Source organism: Sycon ciliatum, chromosome 1 (genome assembly GCF_964019385.1).
Source record: "Sycon ciliatum chromosome 1, ocSycCili1.1, whole genome shotgun sequence".
Lineage (NCBI taxonomy): Eukaryota > Metazoa > Porifera > Calcarea > Leucosolenida > Sycettidae > Sycon > Sycon ciliatum.
The window spans coordinates 18132154-18143661 of NC_088643.1; the positions used below are offsets into that span (position 1 = coordinate 18132154).

At 51.3% G+C, this 11508-nt stretch overlaps 2 protein-coding genes and 1 non-coding gene across 3 annotated transcripts; 2 read left to right on the forward strand and 1 right to left on the reverse strand.

Annotated features, from left to right (window-relative positions):
* Nucleotides 1-112: 112 nt before the first annotated feature.
* Nucleotides 113-1921, forward strand: LOC135816113 (serine/threonine-protein kinase 16-like). Its single transcript, XM_065329489.1, has one exon. The coding sequence runs from the start codon at nt 405-407 to the stop codon at nt 1305-1307; it is 903 nt and encodes a 300-aa protein (XP_065185561.1). The 5' UTR covers nt 113-404; the 3' UTR covers nt 1308-1921.
* A 320-nt stretch (nt 1922-2241) lies between these two features.
* On the reverse strand, nt 2242-10857 carry LOC135816073 (uncharacterized). The gene is made up of 6 exons (XM_065329444.1): nt 10618-10857; nt 8446-9019; nt 7905-8128; nt 6351-6438; nt 4363-4590; nt 2242-3912 (listed from the first exon to the last, which is right to left on the reverse strand). Exons 2-6 carry the CDS (start codon nt 9013-9015, stop codon nt 2944-2946), a joined length of 2079 nt encoding a protein of 692 aa, XP_065185516.1. The 5' UTR covers nt 9016-9019; nt 10618-10857; the 3' UTR covers nt 2242-2943.
* Trnad-guc (transfer RNA aspartic acid (anticodon GUC)) lies at nt 7069-7140 on the forward strand. Its single transcript has one exon. It is a non-coding gene; the product is annotated as a tRNA-Asp (tRNA).
* Nucleotides 10858-11508: the final 651 nt, after the last annotated feature.

Genomic DNA, 11508 nt, shown 5'->3' on the forward strand with positions numbered 1-11508 from the left:
TATTATAATTTTATAGTCTGTAGACTCTACAGCGCAGCATGCACAGAATCTACGATCGATCGTAGGTCTACGAGTCGAGTACGAGTGCTGGAGTCTTGTCATCAACACGAACCAACCACAATCTACAGCCTTGGCTATGGTTGAAATTTCAAAACAATCATAGAATCTACAGCAACTGGATCCATGGGGCCTGTGGAGGCTGGCTGCATGCTCACCTCTTCGAAGCTGACTTCGTCTTTACTTTGAATTATTCGTTGTCGGTGCTTCGTCTCCAGCCTAGTCTTTTGCCGTGTTGTAATTGAAATTGCCATGCAACAAAGGTGACCGGAGGCTCCATTCGCAATCGTATCGACTGTAGGTCTTTTAGTGGTTTGCTGTGGAGAGATAAGGGAGCGACCAGTTCAATGGGAGCTATAATTTCCTACTTTTTCGGACAGCGACTGAAGGTAGCAGGTAATGATTATCAGGTGGTGAAGCGTATAGGAGAAGGTGGCTTCTCATTTGTGTTTCTGGTTCGACATGGTGGCAAAAAGTATGCCCTGAAACGCATGTTGATTCAAATTGATGAGCAGGAAGAGGCTGCACACAACGAGATTGAGGCGCATGGACTGGTGGACCATCCCAACGTCATGCCTTTGGTGGCCCATTCCATTGCTGAGCGGGGCTGCACCAGTCGTAGGGAAGCACTGCTCGTGTTTCCATTCTTCCCCAACGGCTCGGTGCAGGATTTGATTGAGAAGTCGCAGAAAAGCGGCGTTCCGCTGGCCGAGGAGCGTATTTACAAGATGTTCCGCAGCACGTGTCTGGGCGTGAGGGCGTTCCACGACCACTCACCGCCGTACGCCCACCGCGACATCAAGCCGCACAACCTGCTCCTGCAGGCCAACAGAGCGGACACAGTGCTCATGGATCTGGGAAGTGTGGCGCAAGGGCGTGTGGACGTGCGCACTCGCCAGCAGGCGCTGACGCTGCAGGAAACGTGTGCGCAGACGTGCACGGCGTCGTACCGCGCGCCGGAGCTGTTCGACGTGCCGTCCGAGTGCAAGATCGACGAGCGCACCGACGTGTGGTCGCTTGGCTGCGTCCTGTTCGCCATGGCGTTCGGTGACAGTCCCTTCGACGGCTCCACGCTGTCGGCGCTCAGCGGTAAGGTTACGTTCCCGTCAAGCCACCCCTACTCACAAGACTTCTGCGACCTCATCACGTGGATGGCTACCGTCGACCACACAAAGCGTCCGACCGTCGAGCAGATCCTGTCCCGCATCCCGGCACAAAGCGGCTCAACCGTCCTAACGATGCAGGTTTAACCATCTGTGAGTCACTGTTAAATTAATCAAGGCCAGTGTTACCAGTGCCTGGCTTAGGACATAGTGACAACTCTTTGAATAGAATGACAACGATTTCCCGAAACCAGTTCGGGCGGTGGAGGGGGGTAGTTTGGGTATTTGTATACGATGATGGCAGGTACATCGTTGGGTATTTATTTTCCGTGTCCACAGGACTAGTTATACATGATGCAAGTAGATAATCGAAGCAGTCGTGAGCACAAACTGATGACTTAGTTCACCATGCATGCACACTGTACCTATGTTCACAAAGTTTCCTGAACCAAACTGTAATCTGTATGGTATCTATTCAGAATTCATCGAACTCTTGACTCTTAATTTAAAACTTTCTTTTCCGCTCAAACTGAAGCCTGCCAGTGCCACGCTTGGCTGCTACACTTTCTTTACCTTACTTTCCTGTTTGTGGCCTTCAAGTGTTTCTTGATCCCTTCTGACTTTTCCGGTCCTAGCTCTGAAGGGACATCTCACAAGCACTGTTATTCTGCGTTGCACCCGGTGTCCTTGTGTGTGCACATTTCTCATCATACACAGTGAAACCAAGAGTTCATAACCCCTGAGGTAGTGGTCTTCTAGGACAGGTGGTCGCCGTATCGGAGTGGTCGTTAGTCACAGGTTTTACTGTATATTCTTGGTGCTCGGCGAGTTCCTGCGAACCGAGCGTGCCACCATCAAAGATGTGATTTCTTTCAGTGCAGCTCACGTACGTCCGCCATTGTGAGAACGGGGGTTTGCAAAGTCTGCCTCGTGCCGAGAAACTCGCATTTTGCCTCGTCCATCACCAGTAATCGACACAGAAAGAGACTAGGCATAGCACTATGGTGGACATTGTCTATAATGAATGTCTCGGCTGTTTCGTCAGAACAGCCTCTTCCGCAAGCTCGCCATCAACAATCGGTCAACCTTTTCTTAATTCATAAATTTAATAGAAATATTTTTTTAATACATTATGTGTGTCCTTTTGATTCAGGAAATAACACTAATTCTACTGCTAAACAAATCTAGGAACAACAAGGTACCACTGAAGAAAGAGAAAAAAAAACAAGAGGAAAAGTCAAAAACCAGTCAACAGCACAAAACAAATCGGGAGGGAAGGGAAGGGAGGGGGCTCTAAGATCAGTCGGAAACCAGACTGGAACAAGCCAACAATGTGGGCATGGGCAGCTAGGGAAGGGGATAGAAACAATGCCAGTGTTAGCTTCTAATCAGGAAGAAAAATTCGCAGTGTAGGACCAAAGACCTTGGGGGCAGAAGAACAACTGTGCGCAAGTGAAAAAGTTAACCAGGGCAACGGGTGCGACCATTAAAATTAAAAGCAACGGTGAGATGCAGAAACGTCAGATTATTAAATACAAGTTAGTGGTTTTCTCTCCGTAGGCTACACGTATATCCGAAAAAGAAACACAATTTTTGTAGAACTTTGAGCGTGTGCATTCCAATGCACGTAACAGATTGTTCAGGCAAGTGACAGGTTATAACCTCATCCGGGGTCGAAGTCGGTTGTTCATTGATCGTGCGGCCACCCGCGGTTGTCAGACTCTTCTCTCTCAAGTTACCACGAGACGTTGGAGTGGCGGCAGAACTGAACTGAACTGAACAGTTACAGACACACAGGCTCCCTCTCTCCCTCTAAGCCACTTGCTTCACCCTCCTCGGTGCCTTCCGAAATAGCGGAGAGAGCGCTCGGGCTCGTGGCTGCTCTCCGGCCATTGATGATCTGGATGTTGTTAGGACGCCTTGTGAGGTCATTCTCGTTCACATCAGGAAGCATGCTGGGTATTGCACCGAGACCACTGCCATTCAACAGGTTGGGAAAATCCTTCTTGGGACTAGGGATGTCGTCAATAGATGGTCGCTTGGGTGCCTCGTCATCACTGGTTCCGGTTTCTTCACCCAGGGTGCTCACCTCGGAATTTATCTTCTCAGTTTTCAAGTCCTCGACGAAGTTTTCGCTCTTCTCTTCATCGGTTGACTCCCTGATGATTATCTCCTTTCCACAAACGATCACCGGTTCATCTGCGGATTCACATGCAGATGCAGATGGCGATTCGACCGTGTTCTCGCCGTCCGTGCTTGCTGCCGGCACCTGATCGTCAAGTTTGTCCACGGCGGCGTCCTTCTTGCCGATTGAGGGCTTGATGGCGAGCTGCAGGATAGGCAGGCTGCTCCTGGCGTCCTTCAGTCCCATCAGCTTGTGGCACTGGGCAGTGGTGATGATGGCTGCGGCAGTCATGGACCGTCGCTTGGCCTCGTCGAACTCAAACCACTGCCAGTACTTCTCGCCGACCTGTCCACCGTTCTCCGGCAGCGTGTCATTACGCCACAGAAAGAATTTCTCAACAGCCACCGCGCTGTCATTGAGTGCCACGGTGACCGATGGTGCTTGCGTGCAGTCGTCCACGTTCCACTCCAGGCTCGTCTCAGCCTTGAGTTCGCGCACGGCGCACTGGCTCGCCGTCTGAAAGCCGCTCGCCGCCATGTGCCGGAAGTTACCCTTGGGCAGGGTCCACGGTCGGCGTAGGTCCTCCAGGCTGTCGGTGCGCCGCTGCAGGCTCATCCGCGCCCACACCTGTGCAGTACACGTGCACGCGATGAGAGCATGATCACACACACACACACACACACGCACGTGTGCGTGTGCGCCCACACACGCGCACACACACACACACACACACACACACACACGCACACACACACAGCAGGTACTTGCGGACCAAACAGGACTGTAATCCCTGGCATGAGCACACACGTTCGCACACACAGCATGACGTACTTGTGCACCAAACAATACTGATCCCAGATCCGCGCACACACAGATCAGCTACAGTGCTGGCAACTGAAATCCGACCCCCTGGGCGGCGCGTTCACTTTCTAGCGGCCTCTATTTCGGGTCTGTGCGATGCGAGTTGTGAGCGCACTGCTCAGGGGGTCGGATTTCAGTTGCCAGTACTGGACATGTAAGCCACATGGGACTATGTGAGCCACATCAACATGAAAGCAGAGTACAGCCACCACCCACCTCCAGTACGGTCAGTGCCGGGATGCGGAACATCTGATGTTTCTCAAACATGCTGGTCCACGCCTCGTTGTACGTGACGGGCCCGGACGAGCGGCTCTCGAACAGGCATTTGACATTGGAGACCGTCAGCGGCTTGCTGAGCAGGTCCAGCTCAAAGTTGCAGCACATGTCAAAGTGAGCGGCGATGTCCTGTGGGGAGACCAGTGGCTCGCGGTAAGCAGCCAGTGCCTGCATGTAGAAACAGAACGTGCTCAGTGATTACGCCCAGTGCTCAGTGATTACGCCCAGTGCTCATCCCAACAAGGACAGCGACAACATTGCCCAGGGGAGTAACTCGCACATGTGTGCTGTGGTGACTTTGTACCACTGGCAACTTCATAACTGCAATGTTGCCCATTTCGACTACCGTAATGTCGCGTATAAAAGCAGGTGCTTACAGCCGTATAAGCCGGAGTTTAGGCCGTGCTTCTATTCAAGATATGCTTCTATTCAGAACATGCTTCTACATGTCAACATTTTCAGTCTACACTGTACAGTGTACATTGTCACACATGTAGTGTGCAAGTACATGTGCTTCTACTCAAACCATGCTTCTGTGTCATGGCACGCTTTGGAAAATCGGCTTCTATTCAAGTCATGCTTCTATACAGTTCATGCTTCTATACAGGCCATGCTTTTATACGCTACACTACAGTATGTAGTATCGACGACGGCCATTTGCTGGTGTGGTGAACGGACTACGCTCACTACACACGAGCTTTGTGCCCGAGTGCCCGTTGTGAAATCTGATCGCGCGAGCGCCAGGCGCTGTGCAGCCCCTAGACCGCCGAACACTGTGATGTGACCTGGCTCAGGGCCCCTGTTTGCCACACGCGGTCTGACTTCATTCAGCAGCACTGTACTTGCCCCACGTAGGACAACGTATCCTGGACCCACGTACATTATAACTATATAGACACAAGAAATCCTCGGTGTATTTATTTCAGCCCTAGTAATAATCATTGCAATATACGCAGCAGCTTGATTTTCCTGGCTGCAGTAATTAGTGTATTTTGGTTGATGCATCTTGTTTCTGCAACTAGACCAAGACTTGGCACCAGGCCAGTTCTCCTGTGTACAGTCTCCTGCATTGGGGACTTCTCGGCAATCAAAACAAGGCACTGGTGCATGCGTGCTGTAGACATTCTGAACGGACAGTCGGCCAGTTGGCCAGCTGACCAACTGATCTACAAAAAGCGGACATGCTGGTGTGTGATACCAAGAGTACATTAACCAGAGTGTGCAACTGTGCATATCAGATCTGAAACAGCGCAGTTCGTGCACTACGTCACCCTGGTGAGGTCAGCCAAGCCGCGACTTGTGTACAGCTCAATTTTTCGTGTTTCACAGACCGGAAATCAACGAAGTTTGCATGATTTTAGTCATCCTGTTTTAGGATTTCGGTGTTTTTGTGCGACTGCGTATGCTGCGTACATCCGCTGATAAGTAAATTCACCAGGCTATCCGTTTCAAAAAACCGAAATCAGGACAAACTCAGTAACCTGCACCACCGTGACTGGTTACGCAACCTTTCACCGTACCTGTGGCTTACCATGCCGTCAGAAATGACGTACTGCACGAATTACGCTCCCACAGGAACCATCCCGAGTTGCACACCCTAGTTTATGTACTCTTGGTGATACCATGCGTCCTCTGTTACAAAAACATCTAATCTAGCTTGAGTGGTCAAGCGGGTGCGCAGTAAGCCCATCTTCAAAGAGACTAATTCCACACACCAAAACCATAGCCAGAGGTACCGTAGTTTTCGGAGCATAAGCCACACTGTTAACACCAGTAATTCACCCAAAAAATGGCAGTGCAGCGTATACTACGTTGATTGAATTAACCTTGATAAATAGGGTAGATGTCTGTATTTCGTGACAAGAATCTAGGTGTGGTTTATACTCCCGGAAAATATGGTATCCAGCAGGTAAGGGGTTTGTACTGACCGAGAAGTAGCGCTTCAGTTGCCGACGCATGGACACGAATCCAATTGACTGACCGCAGCGTTTCATAGCAATCATGCACTTGCCAGTGCTTCACAAGCGGATACGCACATAACACAAACACCACACAGATGTACAGTTGAGTACAGCCTGGATTGCGGCACACCAAAAGCTACAGAATCACAAACTTACAAATTATCGCCGAAGTCGCAACCACTACTTCGTACTGTTGTGCCCAGCGCGGGCTTGCGACTAGTTGGTTTGGAGGTGACAGCGTTGCGAATGACCGAGGGTCCTCGACGTCTGTCTCACCGTCCAGGAGCGACACTGACTCACGCTGCTATCTGGTGTTCACGAGGTGTTTGTCGCGCTGGAAACGGAGCGTCTCTGTAAGTTTGTATCCCTGGTGATGTTTGTGCCTGGAGAGCACTATATAAGTGGTGCTCTTCAGGCACAATCTTCCTCAGCCTACTCAAGCTCAACTGATGAGGGGTGAATTCCCCGAAACACTGTGTATTGAGCAGGGAGTGGTGCTTTCTTGCAGGTTTGCCGAGTCGAAGGTTCGATGGACTTCTCGTGTGCTCTGGATGGCAGTCGTGAGTCAGTCAAGTGTCAAGTAAAGTCGGCGGAATAGCGCGAGCTCCGGTGTGGGGAGCAAACCCTTTCTTAGAATCACAAACTGGCTAAAAAAACTCCAACGGAGTGAGCAAATAATAGTCAATCCTCGGTAGTATAGTGGTAAGTATCTCCGCCTGTCACGCGGAAGACCCGGGTTCGATTCCCGGCCGGGGAGGACATTTCTTTTTTGAAGAGGAACAAGGAGATAGATGACAGCCCTGGCCCCAACCAATCGCAGTAAGTAAGGGGTCGTCGCAAAAGTTTTCTGTCGTCCTTGAAACGAACATCGTTCATTTCGTACTCGGACCCCCTCCCCTCCCTCTGAAACGAACACAGCTTGCTATGCTGGACGACAAAAATCGCATTCATATACATATCTTATGTACAGTGTCGGTCGACTTGCGATTTTGGCTCGCACCCCCTGCCCCCCAAATGAATCATGTTCGACAAAAAACTTTTGCGACGACCCCTAAGTGTTCAAGTTGTTTTACTTGTCTGGATATGAGCACCTACTTTTCAGAACCACTTTTTCACTGAAAATAGGACGCTGCGCACAAACCTGGCAGCAACAGAATACTTTCAAGCACAACGGCGCACTGTCACAATACCTGGGTTCTCTGGCGTTCAACTATGTGATCTTACTGAAAATAGCAACATGCAAGGTAGAATGATAACAAAGGTCGAAAGATTACAACTTGCATACCAACATACAGTCAAACCTGTCAAGGTGACCACTCGGATCAGGCGACCACCAGTCCTAGAAGACCACTACAGCCAGGTCCTAGGGATACTACATTTGTTTTGAATTTCCCGTCAAATGTCCCTGGATAAGGAGACCACCTGGTAAAAGAGACCACATTTTGAAGGTCCCTCGAACGGTCGTCTTGGACAGGCTTCGTGTACATACCGGTACTCAGAGCAGGTGCATGGACTCCTTACCTCGGATGTCGCTTTAGCACTGCCACACCGCAGCTGACGAGCACGGGCAGGGGGTTCTTGCTGATCACGCACACGCAGTCAATGGCCGTCCAGTGCGCGTGGCCCTTCTTCGACACCTCGATGCGCGCCCGCAGCTTGATCAGGCAGTCGCCATCGCTGATCTGGCGCATGCGTCCGCCACTACCCAGGCGGATCACTAGTGAGTTGTGCTGGTCCAGGTATTGCTGTGCAGGAATGCCGCAACAGACAAACGGAAAGCTCGTAGAGAACAGAATAGGATATGGTCTTGCTCCTGTTTGGCTTCTCGCCTCCTCGTAACTGCTAGAGAACAAATCAGCTGCAAGACTTTGCGACAAGAACTATTCCATTCACTATTGCATTGCGAGCAGCAGATATCACAGTCATAACGACCAAACCAAGTGGCCGCGGAGTCATTCTTTTGACGTGGTCTGCAGTTTATTAAAAAAAACTGTTCATCAAGCTGTTTTCGGCGTACCTATTGCTACACATAAACGCTACCGGCGTGCTTGCATACACTTACGTTGGTGTTCTCCCGCTGGCAGTAGAGGCGGAATGAGACATTCTTGTCACCGACCAGTGCTATGCCTGTGTCCAGCCAGCACTGGCCGACGTGCACGCAGTCCAGACCCAGCTCTCGCAGATCGGCAAAACTGCCCGCGCCTCCGCCAACGCTCTGCGGCACGCCCGTGTTGTGAGCAGCGCCACCGTACGCCAAAGACCGGTGATGTCCCTTGCCGCCACGACCACCGCCCGCGCCGCCCAGGCTGGTGACCCGGATGACGGCGTTGGCGTTACCGGCCCTCTGCAGCGCTGGACCGCTGGTCACGCGAGCACTGCTGCTCAGCTTGTTCAGTGCGTTGGCCGGCAGTGCTGCGCGCCCCGCTTTGCCGCCGCCACCGCCACCGCCGCCTTTGCTTTTCTCATGCTGCTGCGGATGCTGCGGTTGATGCGGCCGCGGTGGCGGTGGATGCTGCTGCTGCTGTTTCTGCGGCTGCTTCTGCGGCGACTTTGGTGTGAGCGGTGGCACGCTGTCAACCTTAATGTGGCATACATACATTCTGCCAGGATACGGGACGATTTCGGTGGACATGTTTCTGCCGTGAGCACACACAAACACACACACGAACACACACGCACACACACACACACACACACACGGACACACACACACACACGGACACACACAAACACACACGGACACACAATAGCAAGCCCTGGTAAGCGGGAACGGAATAGAGATGAGGCAAGCGCTACTTTATGTGGGAACATGCAGGATAGCATGGTTCACGTACTAAAACCTGAAATGCAGCAAGAAATGGAGCACTAACTTCAGGTCTGAATGATCTGAAATTGTACAGACTAGCTAGTTACTATGCCAGTGAACATGTGAGACACAAACTCGAAGCCTGTAGCTGACACCAGAGCCATCAGAATGCAGTGTAACGTGCATTACTCTTGCACAACCTAGCTTCATTGCATTTTCTGACTACAAATATGTCCTGGTTATCGGCAATGGAGAATGCCGCTTCGCAAGTTGCTGGCTGCTCTCTTCGTTTGCGTCACAGTATCAAACATATCGGAGTATTTGCTGACACAGATCATGTGCACTGTGTCGACTATCATCAAAGCACACAAAAACTGTGGGGGCACTTCATCGTCCAGGACAGCCCAGCAGCTCAGCGATGTTCTCCAGCCGGAAATCTGACCACTTGGGCACATGCTTCTGGTGTATTTGCCAGATCACTGAACCACAGTGTTCAGTCATTTAGATGTAAATGCATGGTAGCTGCATTGGCATCGCAAACACTGCAGAGCCGCGAGCTGCATTAATTGGCATCGACACACATTCGGCAGCACTTCCAAGTGGCTGCAATTGGTTGTTTGTCATAGCCGGTTTGTCCGGCAACAATGCTTCCAGGCGAGGACAAGATAATTCAACAGCGACGAGTTTTTGCCCAGCCTGAGTTTTTGGTATGGTACTATACTCGCGTATACACATTATACATGCATGACTAGCCGTGGTTGGCCATAAAAAAAACCCTGCAATCGCCACGCAAAGTGGGTCATTGGCTACCCCAGCCATAATTGCTTGGAATAAAATAAATGAATGATTTTAGTTTCGAGGTGGACGCACGTCACTCGTCAGTGTGACCACCCGGTATATACCGGTACCCGTCGATATCGATGTGAACGCACCAGTTTCCCGTATCCTGCACTTGGTCGTTACTGCATGCTCGGCGTTACTTTCGACAGGCAAGGGGCAGTTCGCAAATTCGGCCGCCAGCCGGAACTGTGGACTACGGCATTTGGCCTTGTGCTCTTTGCTGTTGGCAGTTGCGGGGGAAGAAATAAAGTCCAGCGGGTATTACGTGCCGAACCTTCGCGCGACGACACGACTGAGGGGAAGGCGGCGAGAGGACACTTTGTTCGTGGCGCGCTACCGACTACAACACGTTTACCGCCAAGGACAAATTCGCTCCGACGCATTCCTATAGACGTATAGAGCGCATCACGGCGGCGAACCGTCTGACAGATACCCACGACGCACTCACGAAACATACACGGAAGAAGAGAACATGACGGACTGGACAAGTAAAGCCAACTCGCCGCGCACCAAAACCTAAAATAGCTACACGTACATGTAATATGTAGGGTTCATCTTCATGGACACGTACACACGACTTGCACTTACCAGGAGAGTATACGGAGAAGGCAGAGGCTGAGTAGGAGAAAGAATACGTTCTAGGACATCCAGCCGTCGACGACAGGACAGACAATAGATATAGATGAACGGAGCAGCTTATCGACCCACTCCAATGAACAAGGAGAAAAATATGCTGTCCTGTAGGGCCGTCGAGGCCCTTTTATAGCGCTTCGACATGGTCGACGGTGGGAAAACGACCAACACACTCTTGCTCAGTAGGTAAAAGCAAAGTTCTCACTCAGACTACGAGCACTCATCGCCCCATGCAGGCCGGGGATGCTTAGCGCGAAGGCAAAGGTGTGAGCGACAACATCGATCCTTGCAAGAAAGTAACCGAGTTGACTAACCCCAGCGTAACTGATAGTGATACTGTGATCATGGTGATGGCCATAGTCGCACATCTGACTGCAAAATCCCCACGACGCAGCTCACGAAGGTGTGGGTCCTCTTCATAGTTCATGTACTGTAGTCAGTTGAGTCGAGCGAGCTGCAACTCCCGGGGCCGAAAGGCGGGCTCACGCTAGGGCCTATGGCTACTTCCCGGGCCCTTGGCCTTGTCTGTCTCCCAAGACGGAAATGATACGGGTAGTAGCCGACTGGCTCCCCCCCCCCCCCCCCCCCCCCAATATTCCATGGGGCAGGTAGAAGCAGCACGCCATGCGCATCAGGACAGCCGGAGGCAGATTATGATTCAGATTGGTCCGGCCATACCTTTTACTTTAGTCTTTACTTTTACCAGCCTTTACTTTCCGTCTTTGTGCGTGATCATAATAGCGGCTAAATTATAACTTTTCAACAGGAAACATGCGTTAAAAAATTGCCAACAGGTTGGTCCGGTGATGACCTTGGTCGGCTGAGCTTCACAGACCGTCCCACCCA

Bases quoted from the DNA above. Each gene is read 5' to 3' on its own strand.
- LOC135816073 (XM_065329444.1), bottom strand. From the start codon at position 9,015: ATGTCCACCGAAATCGTCCCGTATCCTGGCAGAATGTATGTATGCCAC. The intron at 8,129-8,445 runs GTAAGTGTATGC...ATTCCTGCACAG, and splicing joins GCCAGCGGGAGAACACCAAC to CAATACCTGGACCAGCACAA. The intron at 6,439-7,904 runs GTAAGGAGTCCA...CCGCTTGTGAAG, and splicing joins GTGCTAAAGCGACATCCGAG to CACTGGCAAGTGCATGATTG.
- LOC135816113 (XM_065329489.1), top strand. From the start codon at position 405: ATGGGAGCTATAATTTCCTACTTTTTCGGACAGCGACTGAAGGTAGCA.